Source organism: Arvicanthis niloticus, chromosome 1, assembly GCF_011762505.2.
Source record: "Arvicanthis niloticus isolate mArvNil1 chromosome 1, mArvNil1.pat.X, whole genome shotgun sequence".
Classification (NCBI taxonomy): Eukaryota; Metazoa; Chordata; class Mammalia; order Rodentia; family Muridae; genus Arvicanthis; species Arvicanthis niloticus.
The window spans coordinates 95,067,249-95,087,161 of NC_047658.1; the positions used below are offsets into that span (position 1 = coordinate 95,067,249).

The 19,913-nt window shown below is 43.5% G+C and overlaps 1 protein-coding gene across 1 annotated transcript; it reads left to right on the top strand.

Annotated features, from left to right (window-relative positions):
- Positions 1–4,990: 4,990 nt before the first annotated feature.
- Fus (FUS RNA binding protein) lies at positions 4,991–19,180 on the top strand. Its single transcript, XM_034499981.2, has 15 exons — positions 4,991–5,085; positions 6,970–6,994; positions 7,119–7,273; positions 9,519–9,663; positions 9,816–10,003; positions 10,259–10,475; positions 12,071–12,105; positions 13,584–13,616; positions 14,868–14,971; positions 15,796–15,925; positions 17,032–17,133; positions 17,255–17,378; positions 18,346–18,446; positions 18,566–18,710; positions 18,954–19,180. The coding sequence occupies exons 1-15, from the start codon at positions 5,073–5,075 to the stop codon at positions 18,991–18,993; spliced, it is 1,557 nt and encodes a 518-aa protein (XP_034355872.1). The 5' UTR covers positions 4,991–5,072; the 3' UTR covers positions 18,994–19,180.
- Positions 19,181–19,913: the final 733 nt, after the last annotated feature.

Consider the following 19,913-nt stretch of genomic DNA (forward strand, 5'->3'; position numbering starts at 1 on the left):
TTAGTCTATTGTCAACAACAGAAAAAGTGCCACTTACTAATCCTGCTGAGCAAAGGCTACATTATCTCCCTCTGTGAGCTGAAGTAAGCTGTTCCGATGCCTCTGACTTACAGCGAGGTTTCTTTCGTCTCTACCTTCCCCTTTTCCCTTGTGAAACAGGGTCTCCCCATGTTGACCAGGCTGCTCTGGGACTCAGAGAGGTCTTCTTGCCTCTGTCACCTGAGTAGTGAGATTAAAGGTGTACACCCTCATTCACAGCCCCCAAAGTGATTGAGTTGTGGGTTTTTTTGAGGGGGGGTTGTTTTTTTTGTTGTTTTTTTTTGTTTTGTTGTTGTTGTTGTTTTTGAGATAGGGTTTCTCTGTGTAGCCCTGGCTGTCCTGGAACTCACTCTGTAGACCAGGCTGGCCTCGAACTCAGAAATCTGCCTGCCTCTGCCTCCCAAGTGCTGGGATTAAAGGCATGTGCCGCCACGGCCTGGTGAGTTTTGTTTTTTGTTTTTTGTTTTTTTTTTAAAGATTCATTTATTTGGGGGCTGGAGAGATGGCTCAGCAGTTAAGAGCACTGACTACTCTTCCAGAGGTCCTGAGTTCAATTCCCAGCAACCACACACGGTAGCTGTAATGGGATCTGATATCCTCCTCTGGTGTGTCTGAAGACAGTGATAGGGTATTTATGAAATAAATTTATGAAATAAATGAAAATAAATGTATTTTTTATTTTTAAAATTTATTTATTTATGAAATTTTTTGAAAATAAATGTATTTTTTATTTTTACTAAAAAAATTATTTATTTTTTATGTATATGAGTACATTGTCACTGTCTTCAGACACACCAGGAGAGGGCATCAGATCCCATTACAGATGGTTGTGAGCCACCAAGTGGCTGCTGGGAATTGAACTCCGGACCTCTGGAAGAACAGTCAGTGTTCTTAACCATTGAGCCATCTCTTGAGCCTGTGAGGTTTTTAAGTGACATGATGACACATCTCTCACCACAGAGTAAGAGACATCTTCACCTGAAAGTAAGTGAAGCACAAACTTAGCAATAAAAGTATCCTTCTTTCTCAATATAGCACAGTTATGCAAGAAAGACCCTAAACCGAGGTGAAGGTTTCCATGCTTTCATATCAGTTTTCAAGGTTCTTTCTTTTCTCTCCCTGCCCTTTCTTTCTATTTCCTTCCTATTTCCTCCCTGCCCCTTTTGACAAAGAGCCTAGTGTAGGCCAAGATGGTATATGGCACCATACCTAGCTTCTCTCTCTGTCCCTTGCTCCAGAATTTGTGTATTCCTGGCAGTGCTGGAACTCACTATGTAGACTAGGCAGGCCTTGAACTCTTGCTGTACTGACTCTGCCCCAGAGTGTTGGAACTAAAGGTGTGTGCCACCACCCACAGCTGCTTGCTTTCTTAGTTTTTTCCCCCCTGCTATGTGGTTCTAGCTAGCTTTGAATAGCCTGGATATATATAGCTCAGAATAGTCTTGAACTGGTTTTTTTTTTTTTTTTTTTTCTGGTTTTTTCGAGACAGGGTTTCTCTGTGTAATCCTGGCTGTCCTGGAACTCACTCTGTAGACCAGGCTGGCCTCGACCTCAGAAATCTGCCTGCCTCTGCCTCCCAAGTGCTGGGATTAAAGGTGTGTGCCACAACTGCCCGGCAGTTTTTATTTTTTATTTTTTTATTTTTTGAGTTTTACTTAGTGTGTGTGTGTGGGGGGGGGGTTGGTAAGTGAATGCTATGGCGTGAGGATGGAAGTCAGAGGGAAGCTGAGTGGAGTTGGCTCTCTCTTTCACCATGTGGGTTCAGAACATGGAGAGCAAGTCCCCAGGCCTGGAGGCACCTTTACCTATTAATGGCCTGCTTTTTAAGTTCTTAAGACAGATTTCAAAATTGTTTCATATGAATCATTTATGAGAGAAAGGAAACCACTACAAAACTCTTGTCTCCCCCCCCGCAGCGTCTCTCTCTCTCTCTCTCTCTCTCTCTCTCTCTCTCTCTCTCTCACTCCCTCTCGCGTGTGTGTGTGTGTGTGTGTGTGTGTGTGTGTATTGGGGGGGAGGAGTGAGGTTTGCAGGAGGTCAGAGGTCAGCATTAGCTGTTTTCCTCTATTGCTAACTTATTGTATTTATTTAAAGCATTTAAAGATTAGGTTAGAGAGACCGGTTAAGGGCACTGGCTGCTCCTCCAGAGAGGATCAGGGTTCAATTTATGCCACCTACATGGCAGTTCACAACGATCTGTAATCTCCAGCTCCAGGGGACTCAATGTTCTCACATATTCACATAAAAAAAATCCTAAACCATTAAAAAAAAAGATTGATTTGTGTATGGTGTGTGTGTGTTTGAGTCTGTGTGTGCCATGTGTGTACAAGTGCCTTCAGAGTCCACAAGAAAGAGTCCAGTTTCCTGGAGCTGAAGTTACAGGCAGTTGTGAGCTGCACAAAGTATGTGCTTGGACTTGAACCCAGGTCCTTTGCACACTTAATAGGTGTGCCATCTCTCTGGCCCTGTTACTGGCCTTGAACTCACAGAGACCTGCCTGCCTCTACTAGGATTAAGGCCTGTGCCACCATCACCTTGCTATAACTTTTTAAATTTTTATTTATTTATATTTTTTGGTTTTTCAAGACAGGGTTTCTCTGTGTAGCCCTGGCTGTCCTGGAACTCACTCTGTAGACCAGGCTGGCCTCGACCTCAGAAATCTGCCTGCCTCTGCCTCCCAAGTGCTGGGATTAAAGGCGTGCGCCACCACCGCCCAGCATAACTTTTTAAAAAGAACATTTATTTGTACTTATTATGGTCAGGTCCAGTTAAAGTCGATTTACAAGCCAGGTTGTGGTGGTACACAACTTTAATCCTAGTACATGGGAGGCAGAGAGGCAGGAGGAGCTCTGAGTTCAAGGCTAGCCTGTTCTACAGAGTGAGTTCCAGGACAGCTAGGGCTACACTGAGAAACTCTGTTTCGCCCCCCACACCCACCCAATCCCCACCCCCAAAAACGTGGTTTATAAATGAAAAACCACATAATACAACTACAGTGTGCTTTCTCTCTTCCTCAATTTTGTTTTTTTTCAGGACCTTACTCTAGCCTAGACTGGCTAGAACTTACTTTAAAGCCTAAGCTAGTGCTGGAGAGATGGCTCAGCGGTTAAGAGCGCTGTCTCTTCTTTCAGAGGTCCTGTATTCAATTCCCAGCAACCACATGATGGCTCACAACCATCTGTAATAAGATCCTCTGGTGTGTCCAAGGAGAACCACAACATACTCACATACATAGAATAAATAAATCTTAAAAAAAAAATAAAGCCTGAGGTGGTCTTGAACTCATGGCAAGCTTCCTAATTCAGCCTCCTGCTAAGCCATCACATTTGACTTATTCTTGTTTTGATCCATGTGAGATAGGTAGGACTGTTCAATACTGACTGCAGGGCCTTCATATGCTTGAGTAAAATCCAATCCCTGTTTTCTTCCTTGCATCTTTAGAAAAGCTGCAGTCTAGAGGCCTGGGCCTGCGTCTGCCTATCATCCCCTGCCTGCTTCTCCCCATCTGTCTACACTCTTCCTTGGGCTAGTGATGGTTCTTTAGAAGAGGACAATGCCTATCTTTTCTCCAATGCCCCTTCTCAGCTAAAGTGGCTTCACAGAGCAGGCTCTCAGTCAAGCTAGGTCCTCTTCATTCTTATCCACTTGGTAAAGTCCCAGTAGAAAACTCATCTCCTCAGACCCATCCTAACCTACTCATTGCAAAGTCAATCACCTGATCTCTGTGATACCAGAGTCCCTTGTATTGGAATTACAGTTGGTTGTTTGCCACATGTGGATACTAGGAATTGAACCTGTGTCTTCTCTAGAGCAGCTATCTTTCCAGCCGCCTTGAATTTTGTTTTGTCCTTGAACTGACAAAAAGTGTACATGCTTTTAAATGCTTTAAATCATTTCATGTAACCAACAAACATTTTGTAGTTTCACAGACTGAGATTTTAAAGATCAGAAGGTCTGACCCTGAACTGCCTTGTACTCATCCATGTTCTTAGTCTAGCGGCTCATTGCTCTCATAAGACCCAATCCATCTTCCTTCCACCTCTGCTTAGCTCCGGGACTGGAGATGTACTCAGGGTCATGCACAGGCTAAGCGATCGCTCTATCATTAAGCTACATTCCCCAGACTTCACTTGTAGCAGGCAGATTTCTTTACAAGATGATGATGGGGGGAAAGCCAGGATGTAATTCCAGTCTGTTATTCCAGAATGCACAGGGCTAAGGCAAATAGGACCATGAATTTGAGATCAGCTGAGTTGCACTGAGAGGCCAAATTAAAAGGGGGTGGGGGTGGTGGATTGTGGGTTTTGAAGACACTTAAATTGTATACATATGTGTTAGTGCTGAATCAGACTAGGGCCATAGAGTCCAGACTAAAAGCTCATTTTCTTTCAGGTTAAATGGCACAATCTATAAATCATCTTAAGGTCTGAAGAACAGCAAGCAGAGGCACTACTAAGTGAAAAACGAGACTGATCACTGTGCTGTCAGGAGAGAATGTGGAGGACCAGAGCGACATTGCGTTTGACTCAGTTGATGGGCCAGGGCAAGCGAAAGCATGCCCTCCCCAGTGAAAGTGAGGCCCAGCCGAGGGGCCGGGTCGGAAGGATTTCGGTTCCCACACACGGGGACTCCAGGCCTTGACTACAGTTCCGCTCTCTAGCGCAGGGCCCTGGCACCGCCCATAGCGGGAGGCCGGGTCGGACCATCCTGCCTCCAGAGGGGTAGAGGTCCGTCCGAGCCGAGTCCCGGGGGGCGGGCGAGAGTTACCACAGCGATAAAGCGCGCACGAGTGTGTTGGAGTGAAGCGAGATCTGCTTTCGTGCGTCTTCCTGGGCTCTCTATAGTCCCGGGACGGGGCGGGGACCTGGGCGCGCTTCCCCCTTGCGCCGTCCCACTTGGTACGTCCGCGTGGCGCGTAGGCGGCAGGAGTACTTAAGGCGGGCGCGGGAGGCGGGGCTGCTCAGTCCTCGCGGCGTCTCTTCGCAGTCGCCTGGAATCCTGTTGCTTGGCGGCCTGTGCGCGCGTGCGCGGACATGGCTTCAAACGGTATGTGAGAGCGCGAGGCGGCGATGGCGCGGCCTTGGGAAGCCTCGTTCCCTCGCAGCGAGGCTTTTGGCTTCTCGGTGGGCCTGTGGTGGGAGACGAGTGTGGGCTCCCGCACCTCTGGCGGGAAGCGGCGGGAGGAGGAAAGGGGAGGGCGGTGTCGCCATTTTGTTTGGCTCCTCTGGCGCCTTTGGCGCGGAGACTTGTGCTTTCTCTCACGGCCCGTTCACTTGGGTCGAGTGTTGAGAGGGACGCTGCCTGGAGACGTGGAGTGAGGGGTGAGGAAGCTCCGGGTCGCCTCAGCCTCGCCCCACCCCCTCCCTCGGTTCCGGGCCTCGCTTTGTCGCAGTGCTGCATCCGGGCACTTGGTGCGCGCACGCGCTTCTCTGGCCCCTCCCCCTTCTCGGCGCGTTCCCCCCGCTCCCCGCCCGCCCGGAGTTGGTATGGGTTTTTGTCGCGAGACCCTCGGCGGAAGACTTCTGGTCCGGTGTTGGCCTCGCCCAGGTCCCTTGGGAAGGGGCGGGGCCTTTCTCTTCCCGCCTCCGTGGCCTCCGGGCCCGGGCGGAAACTCCTAGCTGGCCCGCGAGTCTGGGATTAGGAGAACCGCGGGGGAATGACCAACGGGTTCAGGGACCCCCGCCTGAATTTCCCACTTCTGAATTTAGTTTTCCTGAGGCAGGAAGGAAACCAAAGCCTGTCGCTTTCCGAGGCCACACCCTCTCGCTGTCATTCTTGCCTAGTGCGGGGGCAGAGCTTGGGTTTCCTGCGCGGAGCCCCTGAGCTACTGCTGCTACCTAGCGTGTTGAAAGTGCTCTCTGCTTTGGGTGCGCGTGCTAGGCGGGAACTCCGTTACTTGGAGCCACACGTTGGGAACCTCGAGCGTGCTATGCCTCTTGGGGTTAAAAAAGAGCCTTGATTGCTTGGCTTTGTACTAAAACTTCACTTCTGCCTTAATAAGGTCTCCAAGGTTGGTTTTGAAAGGTGAATGAATGTTTATAAAGACATTCGTGTTGGAGGGTCACAGTCTTCTGGCTGCTTCCTTGGGCTTGAACTCAAGTGTGTGATAGCGCCAAAGTTAATCTTGACTCCTGGTGATACCGCCTTTCCTGTAGAGATGCTGAGAAGATACAAAACGTGGTGGTGTGTGTTGCAGGCCTTGGAAAGTTCAGGGATGATCTGTATTTTGAGAATTTTTCTTTCTTTCTTTTCTTTTTTTTTTTAAAGAAAAGATTGAGCCAGGTGTGGTGGCATACACTTTTAATCTCAGGACTAGAGAGGTAGAGGTAGGCAGATCTATGTGAGTTCGAGGTGGTCTACATAGTGAATTCTGGGACAGTCAGGTACATAACAGACTTCTGTCTCAAAAACAAAAAAAGGCAAAAAGGACGTGGTGTTGGACACCTTTAATCCCAGCGTTTGGGAGGCACAGGCAGACGGAGCTTTGTAAATATTAAATTGGAAGCCATGCTGGTCTACAGAGCAGGTTCTGGAACAACCGGAGGTATGCAGAGAAACCTTGCCTCAAGAACATACATACAGAACCAGTTCCTCCACAAGAATGTAGATATTAGTTATCCACAGAACTCTATCTCAGTGTGATGCTCAGTGGTAGCTTGTTTAGCATGACCCAAGCAAACCCTGTGATCTAAAAGTCCAAGACTTTTTGGTCTAGAAATTTGTGTTTTCTTTGCTTTTTGTTATAAAACTTGGCTATTTTCATCTTGTGTTACTCAATAACTGGTGTCTCATGAGGAATTTATGCCCATTTTTGCAATGCCATTTTTGTAGATTTATTTCATCTGGAGTGCCTAGTACAAAAATTGAAAAATTTAGTTCTGTTCCATTCTTAACTAAAATTAAGACCTTTTCCTCTCCCATCTTTTACAGACTATACCCAACAAGCAACTCAAAGGTGAGTACTGTTTCTGGTCTGGAGCTAGTAGACAGCAAGGGTGATTATTTGAATTTAATGTATTTCTGTATGCTTTTGTTCTTATTCTTTCAGTTGAAGATTACTGGTCTGTTCTTTGTTCTAGCTACGGAGCCTATCCTACCCAGCCTGGGCAAGGCTACTCCCAACAGAGCAATCAGCCCTATGGCCAGCAGAGTTACAGTGGTTATGGCCAATCAGCTGACACTTCAGGATACGGTCAGAGCAGCTATGGTTCTTCTTATGGACAGACCCAAAACAGTGAGTCTCTTGGAAGAGCACGTCTTCATTTCTTTCTGAATGTTAACCATTCTTAAACATGAAAAATACTGAAGTTCCCACATTTTCCCTATTCAGTCTCCGATTGCTAAAATTTTGTAGTCAGTCTTTTCAAACAAAAATACTGACTTGTAATTGTTTCTATGTTGGACTCCCAACTTACTGTTTTTTATCAAATTTGCTAAAGAGAGAACCAGTTTAAGATGATGGATAGAAAGGAAATGGTTTACTTGGAAAATTTTTTTTTTCAGTTTTTCAAGTCAGGGTTTCTCTGTGTAGTCCTGGCTGTCCTGGAACTCACTCTGTAGCCCAGGCTGGCCTTGAATTCAGAAATCCGCCTGCCTCTGCCTCCCAAGTGCTGGGATTAAAGGCGTACGCCACCACCACCGGCTTACTTGGAAATTCTTGAAGTTTGGCTGACATCTGTGATTCACAGAGGTGGTGCCCCGTTTTTACTTCACAAGTGCAGAACATATTCTGTCCATATCAGTATATTAAAAATGTAGTTAGGGCCAAGAGTGGCACACACCTTTAATTTCAGCACTCTGGGAGGCAGAGGCTGGTGAATCACTGAGTTAGAGACTAGCCTGGTCTACAAAGTGAGTTTCAGGACAGCTAAGGGTTACATCTTGAAAAACAAAAACAGCCTGGCAGTGGTGGCGCACGCCTTTAATCCCAGCGCTTGGGAGGCAGAGGCAGGTGGATTTCTGAGTTTGAGGCCAAGCCTGGTCTACAGAGTGAGTTCCAGGACAGTCAGGACTACACAGAGAAACCCTGTCTCGGGGAAAAAAAAAGAAAAAAAAACATAGATTAAAAGGCAATTTTTAGGGATCTTTTGTGTTACGATTAGTGGCACAGGTGCCTAGATTTGGGGTAGATACAAGAATGGAATTGAACCTTTATTAAACAGTAATGTTAGTGAAGTTGAAGACGTTGAGTGCTGCTATTTATTATCTCAGCACCTGGGATGTGAAGGTGGGAGAGTCAAGGTCTTGTTCATTGAGGACTGGTTCTCAACCTTTCAGTAGGTTGAATTAGCTGCAATCTTTTCTCCATGTTGTGTGACCCTAGCCTTAAAATTATTTTCCTTTCTCCTTTTTATACTGTAAATGATAACAGATATGCTCAAAGAAAGAGGTTCAACCAACAGGTTTAGAACCACTGATTTAGAAGCAGCTTGAGTTCTGTGAGACCCTGTCATAAAGGATTGGGTGGGTGGTGCAGAGATGACCTAGCAGCTGAGACTGGCCAGATACTTGCCTATGTATTTGAGAATGGCCTTGAACCTTCTGGTTTTCTGCCTCTGGAGTGTTGGGAGCAAAGGCATGCATCACACTACTGGGTTTATGATGTTGATGATCAGATGAACTTCTGTGTATGCTAAGCAAGCACTGTCAGCTGAGCTCATCTCCAGCTCACTCCCCTTTGCCTGAGATAGCCTTTTGATTTTTAGGATCAGAATGAAACTCTGGGCTAGATGTGTTTTAAGATTAACAAAAATTTAAAAACTAAACATCATGATTACTATACTCTGATATACTGTTACATGCGGAGGTCAGAGGACAGTTTGTAGGGTCAGTTGTGCCTACCTTTTTCTACTAATTGATACCAAGTTGTCAAGACTTCCACAGCAGCTGGGCGGTGGTGGCGCACGCCTTTAATCCCAGCACTTGGGAGGCAGAGGCAGGTGGATTTCTGAGTTCAAGGCCAACCTGGTCTACAGAGTGAGTTTTAGGTCAGCCAAGGCTACACAGAGAAACCCTGTCTTGAAAAACAAAAAAAAAAAACAAAACAAAACAAAAAAAAAAAGACTTTCACAGCAAGTCCAGTTAATTTATCTTTAAGAAGTAATATGAGATAGTTTCACTAAGATTTTCCAGACTGGCCTCAAACTGTGATCTTTCTCTATTCTCCTGGTAGCTGGCCTCTTGCCAGTAAATCTGCTAATAAAATCTAAGATGATTCCCCCTCCCCCACCTCCCAACGTATGGGTGGCTACTGGGAAGTGCATTTTTTTTTCTAAGCTAATTTTTGCCCGTCCCTCTTTTTCTCTGTTTGACCTGAACTGGATATGTAGACCAGTTTGGCCTCATACTGAACAGAGATCTGCTTCTGCCTCCAAAATGCTAGGATTAAAGATGAGCACTACATACCTGATCTTTTTTTTTCTTTTAAATTGAAATTGCAATTGTACTTTTTTTTTTTTTTTTTTTTTTTTTTTTTGTAGCAGGCTATGGAACTCAGTCAGCTCCCCAGGGATATGGTTCCACTGGTGGCTATGGCAGTAGCCAAAGTTCCCAATCTTCTTATGGGCAGCAGTCCTCCTACCCTGGCTATGGCCAACAGCCAGCTCCTAGCAGCACCTCAGGAAGGTAAGGTGGTATAGAAGAGGGAGGGGAAAGGCCAGAAAATGTTGTTGAACTGCTGGGGCTCTGATGGTAATGAAAGGGAATGGACTAAAAGTAAAGCGTGCATTTGGGCATTTTACAAATCATACTTTTGGTTTTCTTTGTTTTCCATTTAGTTATGGTGGCAGTTCTCAGAGCAGCAGCTATGGGCAGCCCCAGAGTGGCGGCTATGGTCAACAGTCTGGCTATGGTGGACAGCAACAAAGCTACGGACAGCAACAAAGCTCCTATAACCCACCTCAGGGTTATGGACAACAGAACCAGTACAACAGCAGCAGTGGAGGTGGTGGAGGGGGTGGTGGAGGTGAGGAAGTATACATTTAGTTCTGTCTCCTTATTCTCTAGTCTAGATTTGCCCACATCCTAAAATAGTGGCTTGTTTACTAGGTTTCTAATCTTTACTGTCCTTTTAGTGGTACCATTGACCCTTTCCATGATACACGTATCTCTTCACTTTGGTTGCTGAGAACTGAAACCAGAGTCTGTATATGCTAAGCATACATGACTACTAAGCACCTCTTTCCCCTTGAAAAAACATTCTGTTTTGTTTTCCTTCCAGGCAACTATGGCCAAGATCAATCCTCTATGAGTGGCGGCGGTGGCGGTGGTGGTTATGGCAATCAGGACCAGAGTGGTGGCAGCGGTGGTGGCTACGGGGGAGGCCAGCAGGATCGTGGGGGCCGAGGCAGGGGCGGTGGAGGTGGTTACAACCGAAGCAGTGGTGGCTATGAACCCAGAGGCCGTGGAGGAGGCCGAGGAGGCAGAGGCGGCATGGGGTAGGTGTCTCATGAGCCAGGGAGTACCTTCAGTGGGGAATGTTGCATGGATTTCCCTTGAAGTCAATCCCTAGCGCATGGTTAGTGTTGTTCTCTGGGCATTATGTAAGGGCTTCAGTTTCTGGCCAGTAGTGTTTCTTTGTATATTCATTCCTATTAGGTTTTTGTGAGAACATGGGGGCCAAAATCTCATTTATAGCTCTGAGTAGAGATTTGGATATTGGTGCATTTATTTCCAAAGAAAAAGAATATACACAGATACATATGGATTGAAGTCATTGTTATCTCAGGCAAAAAACTTGGGAGTAAAGACTTGTTGTTTGTAAGGGAAACTTGTTCTGCGTATTCCCATGTGTCTTCCAAGGGAGTTGGTAATGGTTAACTTGACCTTAGCTTCTAGGAATTGGCTATTTATTCATCCATATTCTGTAGTTACTTGAATCATGAGCCTGATTTACACTAATTTGACTATGATTTTGTGTGTGACTTGGTTCATTTATGGGGTCTTCTGACGAGTGTGCAGACTTTCAGGGTAAAATGCACTCTACAGTGGTATTCTGCTTTCTTACTCCACTGTTTACCTTTTCTTGGTCAGACATCCAGTCAACTTGTACGGGATCTCTTCTAGTTGAAGTAAAACCTTAGATTTGATGTTAAAACAGTTTGTCAAATCTGTTGGTGACATTGAAGGGACCATATTATTTCCCTTGAAAAGGGGAAAATGTCAGTGTATTTCTTTTTTTTGAAGAAAGTAGGTTTTTTGAGTTTGTACATGGTAAGTATTCAGAGGTGGGTGGGGGCAGTCTCAAAACCATGCAAAGATATGAAAAACTCTTGTGTGCGTGTGTTTAATGCAAAACTTTAAAAAGAAAAACAACTGTTATGTGACTGTTAACTTGCTCTGCATTTTATGTGCCACAGGTATGAAAGGTGACATTGCAAAATACTCCGCTCTTCTCACAGTGTAGAAGGGGTGACCCCGGGGGTGAAGGGTGATTTAAAAATAGCTCAGTAGTTAGGATATAGGGCTTAGCTGAGTTTGTCTTGCTCTAAGGGGAAATTGCCTTTGGTTATGACTTTTTATGGAATGGGGTTGGGTCTGCTTGCTGCTTTCAAAGCAAAAACCACAAAAACAACAACAACAACAAAACACGTGTTCAGGGCTACCCCAGGGCCTGGTGTGAAATGTCTTCTGGGAAATTTGGGGTAGATCTTTTAAACCAACTGCTGGGTTGTCCACCACTTGCTACAAGAGGAAAAAAAAAACATCTAATCTACGTCAGAAGAACAACCAAGGAAAATGAGCTTTTTTTTTTCTCCAGAGGATATAGATACAACTTTTTAAAGTAAAATCCTTAACTGTGTCTGAAAAATTGCACACGTGTGTGTGATAAACTCAAAGGTCAGACAAGGGTGGTCAGGAAGGGGTATATTTTAGTAGCCACTTGAATCTTTTTTCCCAAAACACCAACCCATGTTTGGGGAATATGAAAACAAAACCCAAAAAAAACCAAACCAAAACAAAACAAAAAAAACAAAACCCTTTTGTAGCCGTTGGAAGCTTCATGTCCTTTCTTCTAACTTGTCTTCTCCAGCGGAAGTGACCGTGGTGGCTTCAATAAATTTGGTGGTAAGTGAACAGAGTTTCCAAAATTCCCAACTCCCAGCAATGCTTTTGTCTGATTGTTCATTTGCAGATGTCTTAGCGTGTTAAGTGTCAAAGGTTTCTAAAGTGTCTGTAGCCACCTCCAGAAGGGGTGGGGTAGAATGATGCCTCCTGCTGCCAGATGTGTGCTAACCTGGAGGCAGGCAGGGATAAGCTCTTGGCAGTCTGTTACTAAATTGGTTTTACCCAAGTTAATAGAAGTATTTATACTTAGGCCTCTTGGTGGGTGTTGCCACATCTAGCACTTAGTGACCACACCATCATGAGCAACTGGGGGAATGTTCTGGACCATGTGGTGCCAACTTGGCTTTAGGATCCTTTTGATCAGTGTGTCTAAGAGGTGTGTGTGTGTGTGTGTGTATGTATGTATGTATGTATGTGTATGTATACACAACCTCCCAAATGTTTTGTTTTAGGGAGAGGGACATGAAATAGTACCCTGCCCTGAGGATGGTAAAGTTGGTGTATATATATATATTTATATTAAATAGTGATGTAAATGAAATTCTACATATATACTCAGACAAATACATAGGAACTAGATCTGGGAAGGAAGGTGTGTACTACTTCATGAAAGATCTTTTCAGTGTGTTGCTTATGGGAAATAACCAGGTTTTAAACAGCACTTGAATTCATGGGGAAAAAATGGCAAATTTGAGAAGTCTCCTAGTAAGCTGGAACTTTTCTGGTTTGTTTTAACAAAATGGTTTCTTGATTTGTCTAAACACTTAAAGCCAAAGGCTTGGGTTCATGACTTAGGTGTCATTGTGTACAGGTACAATATTTTTATATGGTGAATTTAGATAAACATTGGTTAAAGATGGTGTCTTGAAAAAAAATAGAGGCTGTATTATGAAAACATTTCTGGTCTGTTCCCTGGGACATGCTTTTAAAATACAATAGCTACTATGTATGTTTCTTATTTTCATGTTGCTTTGGGGAAACAACATGGTTAAGAATGGTTTTCAAGATGAAATTAAAATTTGTTCTACAAGGGTTGTCTTGGTGTAAAAGTTTGGAGAAACTGGATGGATGCACATCACATTGCTGGTGTTGAGTTTATGTTTCTCTTGTGAGAGAACAGGCCCAAGTTATGTATGAGTTGGTTGGTTAATTTAAATGAGTTACTAAAGCCCCTACCCCTGTCTGTGCTGAGGACATTTCCCAGCCCTCGCTGGGGGAAAACAGCATTTTCTTGAAGTGTGGCATTATCTATGGGGACTCAAAGTAACAGATCTTAAGAAAGAGGCCCGTGAGATCCGTCTAGAATTTTCTCCACTGGGAAGGCCTCAGGATAGGGTTTGGAGAGAGGCTGGAAGCAATTACCTAATACATTCCAAGAATTTGAATTTGATGTTAGTTTGTTGCCTTACCTGTTCTTTCCTGTTAGCTAATAGCTCCTTTTCCTTGTTTTTGTTTTCTTTTTTTTTCATGTAACTAAGGTCCCCGGGATCAAGGATCTCGTCATGATTCTGGTAAGTTCATGGTTTTTATACAGTATTCACTTGGATTTTCTTTGAAACAAAAAATGCAAAAGTAGAGAGAGATGGGAGGGGCCTATATAAATAGCAGAAACACTGGATCTAGAGATTTAGAATCTGTGGTATTTATCATTTCTAGTAAGTCTTGGGCTTTGTTTGAGAGCTGTTCTTTTAAAGTCCACAAATAACTAACCCAGACATGATGTTTTATACCTTTATTCTTACCAGGATGGTCTCCTGAGTTCAGCCAGCCTGCTGCTCTAGAGAGCTAGTTCAAGGACAGCCTGGGCTGTACAGAGAAACTCAGCTTTAAAAACCAAAACAAAGAAATGCACACATCTAAACTGTTGAATAACATTAGGTGAATAAAAAGACATTGCAAGATGTGTAAGGGAACCATTTTAATAGATTGTTTTTTTCTTTGAGACAGGGTTTCTCTGTATAGCCCTGGCTGTCCTGGAACTCGCTCTGTAGGCCAGGCTGGCCTTGAACTTAGAAACCCACCTGCCTCTGCCTTTCAAGTGCTGGGATTAAAGGCGTGCACCACCGCTGCCTGACTAGATGTTTTTTGATGGGATTTCTGTTGTTATACATTTGAGGGTGAAATTGGTTTCATTCTTTTGTTGTCTAGTTTAAAAAGCCATCTACTTAATTATTTTGAGGCAGGATCTCTATGTGGCCTTGGCTGTCCTGGAACTATGTAGACCAGGCTGTTTTAGAATTCAGAGATTTGGGACTGGAGAGATGTCTGAGTTCCCAGCAACCACATGGTGGCTCATAGCCATCTGTAATAGCATCTGATGCCCTCTTCTGGTGTGTCTGACAGCAGTGTACTCACATAAAATTAATAAATCTTTAAAAAATTCAGAGATCATTTACTTGCCTCTTCCTCATGAGTGCTGATATTAAAGGAGTGTTCCACTATGCCCTAGTGAAAAGTGGTTTTTTACTAAAGAATCTAGAAATGAAAGTTTGGAAACTGGTTTCTGTATTAGGTGTCAATGTTTCAAGGACAGTAATGAGAGTAAATGTAAAATTTTTGGAGGTGGTAGATAATATTCAAGTATTAGAATAAGGATAGATTGTTTTGGATTACCTACTAAGATATTGTGTAACTGGTAAGAATCCTGAGCATCTTTCTTGAAAGTTTTAATATCAAGTACTTACATCCTGTTGGTAACCTGATTAACTTTTGTCTTTCCTGTGCTCTTCAAATCTTTTTTTCATCTGTTGTTGAACAAGCAGAACAGGATAATTCAGACAACAACACCATCTTCGTGCAAGGCCTAGGCGAGAATGTGACAATTGAATCTGTGGCTGATTACTTCAAGCAGATTGGAATTATTAAGGTACTTGTTAAACAGAGTAGGTGCTAACTCTTAACTGTATGTGTTATAGGCTCTCAGACTTTAGAAACAAGTCGTGGTGATTCTCAGTAAAAGCAGTCTTGTTGGCATTTTCTGAGATTAGAGTACAATCCATTTTTCAAAAATATAAACTGTTGATTCTCTGATCTCTGATCTAGGTTCATGGCTAGCCAGGTCTAAATGAGTTCCAGAACAGTAGGATTTTGTAGAGACTATTTCTCAAAAAATAAAATTCAGTGGAATGTTGGGATTTTTAAGTGTATGCCTCTTATGTCTAGCAAAACCAAATGGTTGTTGCTACCTTTATTTAGCAACATTTAGTTCTTGCTTTTTAAGAAGAAACCACAAAAAAGATACATCTGAAGAACTTGCTCAAAAACAGTGTAAACCATGGTTAAATTTTAAGTTACATCACAGGAAGAGTAATTGATTGGGAAGAGGGGAGCCAAAGTTTGTAATATGTCTTAGGGGAAAGATGTTTGGTTTCTACAGGCTCTATATTTATACATAGAACGAACTTTAAGTCAGGTGTGTTTACTTTGAACTTGTCCAGATTAAAACAGTATAACAAAACAACTATATAACAATGCTATTTAGGTGGTTTTGTAAGTACTGTGAAATTGTAATGCTTTGTTGGAGATTAAGCCCTGTGAATTGTGGCTAAGAAAGTACTTGTATCCACTGAGTACCTCCATAGCCTATGGAGTGATTAAGGGAGTGCAGTAAGTTTTATGTAGGCTATATACAAATAGGCCAAGACCTGCATGTATCATCTAAAAATTGAAAATTCATTTTGTTTTGTTCAGACAAACAAGAAAACTGGACAGCCTATGATTAATTTGTATACAGACAGAGAAACTGGGAAGTTGAAGGGTGAGGCAACAGTCTCATTTGATGACCCACCTTCTGCAAAAGCAGCTATAGACTGGTTTGATGGTATGTATGAAAAAGATGATAGAGGTGGGTGATTGGGCTAGGGAAGCAAATTCCATTTTGGGAGTTCAAGTTTTGTGGCACCTAGTGTTTTTTACTGTGTATGGAAAGATGTTTGATGTTGAGACAATGACTTGCAGGTACAGTTCTTTTACGTGGTTCATAGGGATAGAACTTGAGTGGTCAGGCTTGACATTGAGCTGCCATCGAACACCTTGACCTGATGAGCCATCTTGTAGGCTTTTGGCACTTATCTGTAATTTTAGTGTAGTCTCATTTTTTTTTGTTTATGTCCTATTAGATTATAAATCTTTCCAAGAAGACAGTCTTAGATCTTAAAAGTGTTTTGGATCTGTAGGTCTCAACATTTATTATGTACATGGGTGGGCATGTTGTACAGAGATCAGTGAACAACCATCTGGGATAAATTCCTTTTACCATGTGGGCTCATGGGATTGAATATGGGTCATTAGGCTTGGTGGCAGCCACTCTCACCAAGTTATCTTGTTTGTTTGTATGGTGCTGGAGTTGTAAACCAGACCCTTCCATAGTATACTGCATCTCCAGCCCCCCTTTGTCTTCTGAGAGAGAGGGTTTCTCTGTGTAGCCTTGGCTGGTCTCAAACTAGAGATTTGCCTCTTGAGTGCTAGGATTGAAGGTGTGTGCCACCACTTACCAGCCCCAAAACCTTTATAGCTACTTTTAACAAAATATTCTGACTTAAAAATTAGAGTGGCCGGGCGGTGGTGGCGCACGCCTTTAATCCCAGCACTTGGGAGGCAGAGGCAGGCGGGGGAGGCAGAGGCAGGCGGATTTCTGAGTTCAAGGCCAGCCTGGTCTACAGAGTGAGTTCCAGGATAGCCAGGGCTACACAGAGAAACCCTTGTCTCAAAAACAAAAACAAAAACTAAAAAAAAAAAAAAAACAAAAACAAAAAAATTAGAGTGAAGCTGGGCATTGTGATATGTGCCTTGGGAGGCAGAGGCAGGTGGATCTCCGAGTTTGAGGTCAGCTAGGGCTACATAGTGAGTTACCCTGTCCCAAGCAAACAAATAGAAAGTTTCCATATAGGGTTTTCATACATATTTCACCCACTGTTATTTCTTTAGGTAAAGAATTTTCTGGGAATCCTATTAAAGTTTCATTTGCTACCCGCCGAGCCGACTTCAATCGGGGTGGTGGAAATGGTCGTGGAGGCCGAGGGCGAGGAGGTGAGTCTTTGATTTGTTTTCTGGTTTAAAGAGGTTATGGAATACAGTTCAGAAGTTGATAAAAATAAATTTTATAGAAGAGGTAGGCTAAGGAAATGGTTACTGATTGCATCTGTACTAGGACCGATGGGCCGAGGAGGCTATGGAGGAGGTGGCAGTGGTGGCGGTGGTCGGGGAGGATTCCCCAGTGGAGGTGGTGGAGGTGGAGGACAGCAGCGAGCTGGGGACTGGAAGTGTCCTAATCCGTGAGTAGTTTGGCTTTTTTAAAGTTCTTATGTGATCCTTGATACTATGTTAAGAGCTTGGAAGGTTTTTTTTTTTTTTTTTAAACTACTGAGTGTCAAGCTCACATGTCAATGGAAAACTGAGTTAATAGTTAACCTAGGGAAGGTTAGTTTACAGTCTTTGAACATACTATCCAAGTGCATGTCTAGAACTTTAGAACAGAACCCTATTTTTCTTTTTTTTTTCCCTTCAGTTTTTTTAAGAGTTTCTTTGGTCCTGGCTGTCCTGGAGCTTACTATAAAGATCCAGCTGGCCTCAAACTTGGAAGGCAGAGACAGTCCAAATGCTGGCATTAAAGGCCTGTGCCCCAATCACCTGACTTTTAGTTACTTTCCCACCTGACTTTTAGTTACTTTCCCGTTGCCATGATAAGACACCATGAACAAGGCAAGATTATAAAAAGATAGTGTTTTAACTTGAGGCTTACAGTTTCATGACCAGTTTAGCGTTCATGACCATAGTGGTGGGGAGAATTGAGTGGAGCCGGCAGGCATGGCATGGGTTGGCAGCTGAGAACTCATATCTTGAGATAGTAACTGAGGAGAGAGAGACCTGGGCTTTTGAAGTCAGTACCCTAGCCCTTACCACCTGGGACCCCAGTATTCAAATATGGGCCTAAGCTTCCATTGTCATTCAGATCACCACATAAATACTAGATACTAAGATAAGACCTATCTATAACTGAGATTCGAAGTGGGTAGATTCATGTGTACATAACAATGGAGTGAGACTTGATTTCAAACATGAATTACTGAAACTTTGTGTTGAAAGCTGACCCGTGGCAAACCCAAACTGTGGAAAGGTTGAAAAGTAGTGGTTTAGGTTTAATAATACTTTTGGCTCTTGGTGAGAAACCAGCCCTTAAAGTCTTGTGAATTCAATTTCTGAGATTGTATCTCTTATGAATTGCCTTTCATTTTTTTTTAGTACATGTGAGAACATGAACTTCTCTTGGAGAAATGAATGCAACCAGTGTAAGGCACCTAAGCCAGATGGCCCAGGAGGGGGACCAGGAGGTTCTCATATGGGTAAGAAGGGAGCAGAGCTAGAATTGAGGTCCAGAAAGAACTTCGTACTTTAGATTTGCAAGGGTAGTGGGAGGGAAGGTAGAAGAATTGAGGATGATACATGACTTCCTTTGTTCTAGGGGGAAGCTATGGAGATGATCGACGTGGCAGAGGAGGATATGATCGTGGCGGCTACCGGGGCCGAGGCGGGGACCGTGGGGGCTTCAGAGGGGGCCGGGGTGGTGGGGACAGAGGCGGTTTTGGCCCTGGCAAGATGGACTCCAGGTGAGTAAGGGAAAACAAAAGTCAAGTAAATTGGTTAGAGATCATGAGAAACTAAGGTTTCCCTGGGAAAGGACAGCTTAGCAGGGTACATTTTTGGCAAGTAGAAGGAAGGATTCAGAACCTAGTCTTGAGGCTGTTTTGTTTTAGAGTCATTTGTTGGTTAGCAGAGTAAAATAGGGTATTTGGAGGGTGTGAATGGGTAATTTGTTAACTCTTAATCTAACAGATGACTTTTTCTTGTAGGGGCGAGCACAGACAGGATCGCAGGGAGAGGCCATATTAGCCTGGCTCCTGAAGTTGCAGAACTCTTCCTGTACCCAGTGTTACCCTTGTTATTTTGTAAACTTACAATTCAGGATCGCTCATGGATATTTTCTGGGGGGGGCAGTGTGTGTGTATGTGTGTGTGTCAGACTACCCTAATTGTAACCATATCTCTGGTTCCCATTAAAAACCATCATTTTAGTTAAATTCTGGTTCCCCCAGTTTACTTTCTGAAGAATGGATCCATGTTATTAGTGTGGGGTAATATTACCCCTAGAAACTGTCTTGCACAGCAAGAATTGGAATAATTTGTTCCTACCTAGCAGGAAGTAGGATAAAGTAATCTTGGTGCAGGAGAGAAAAGACAATTTTTCTTGAGTGGTTTCTAAGAAAAGTATTTTCTCAAGAAAGGGACCATACATTCAATGGTCTAAGTGGATCGATCACCTTTACATCTTGCCTAAATCCAGCTGTCTGTAGATCATTTGAAATTCGATGCTTTGAACTCCATGGTGTTTCAGATAGAATTAGAATTATGGAAAATTAATATAGCCCTGACCTTAATAAAATTCTGCTTCCTGGGTACTAGGATTAAAGGTGTGTGCCATTCCTGGCTACAATTCTTTTAAGGAAAGTTGAACAATAAAGGGAAACTGGTAAAGTCAGTCATTGGGTGGTGAAGCCTTTTTACTTATTATGTTTAATAACTTTCCCATATTTGGCAACCACTTCAAATTAGTATGTAGAACCGAAAACTAGCCATGAATGGCGTACAGTGGTAATCCCAGCATTGGGGAGGTAGGATTTCCAGCTTGATTGAGCTACATAGTAATAATACCCTGTCCCAAAGCTAACCTAAATCAGTTGGGTGTGGTTATGGATTCCTATATTCCTGGTACTTCGGTGTGGAGGCAGGAGGATCAGAAGTTCAAGGCCAGGG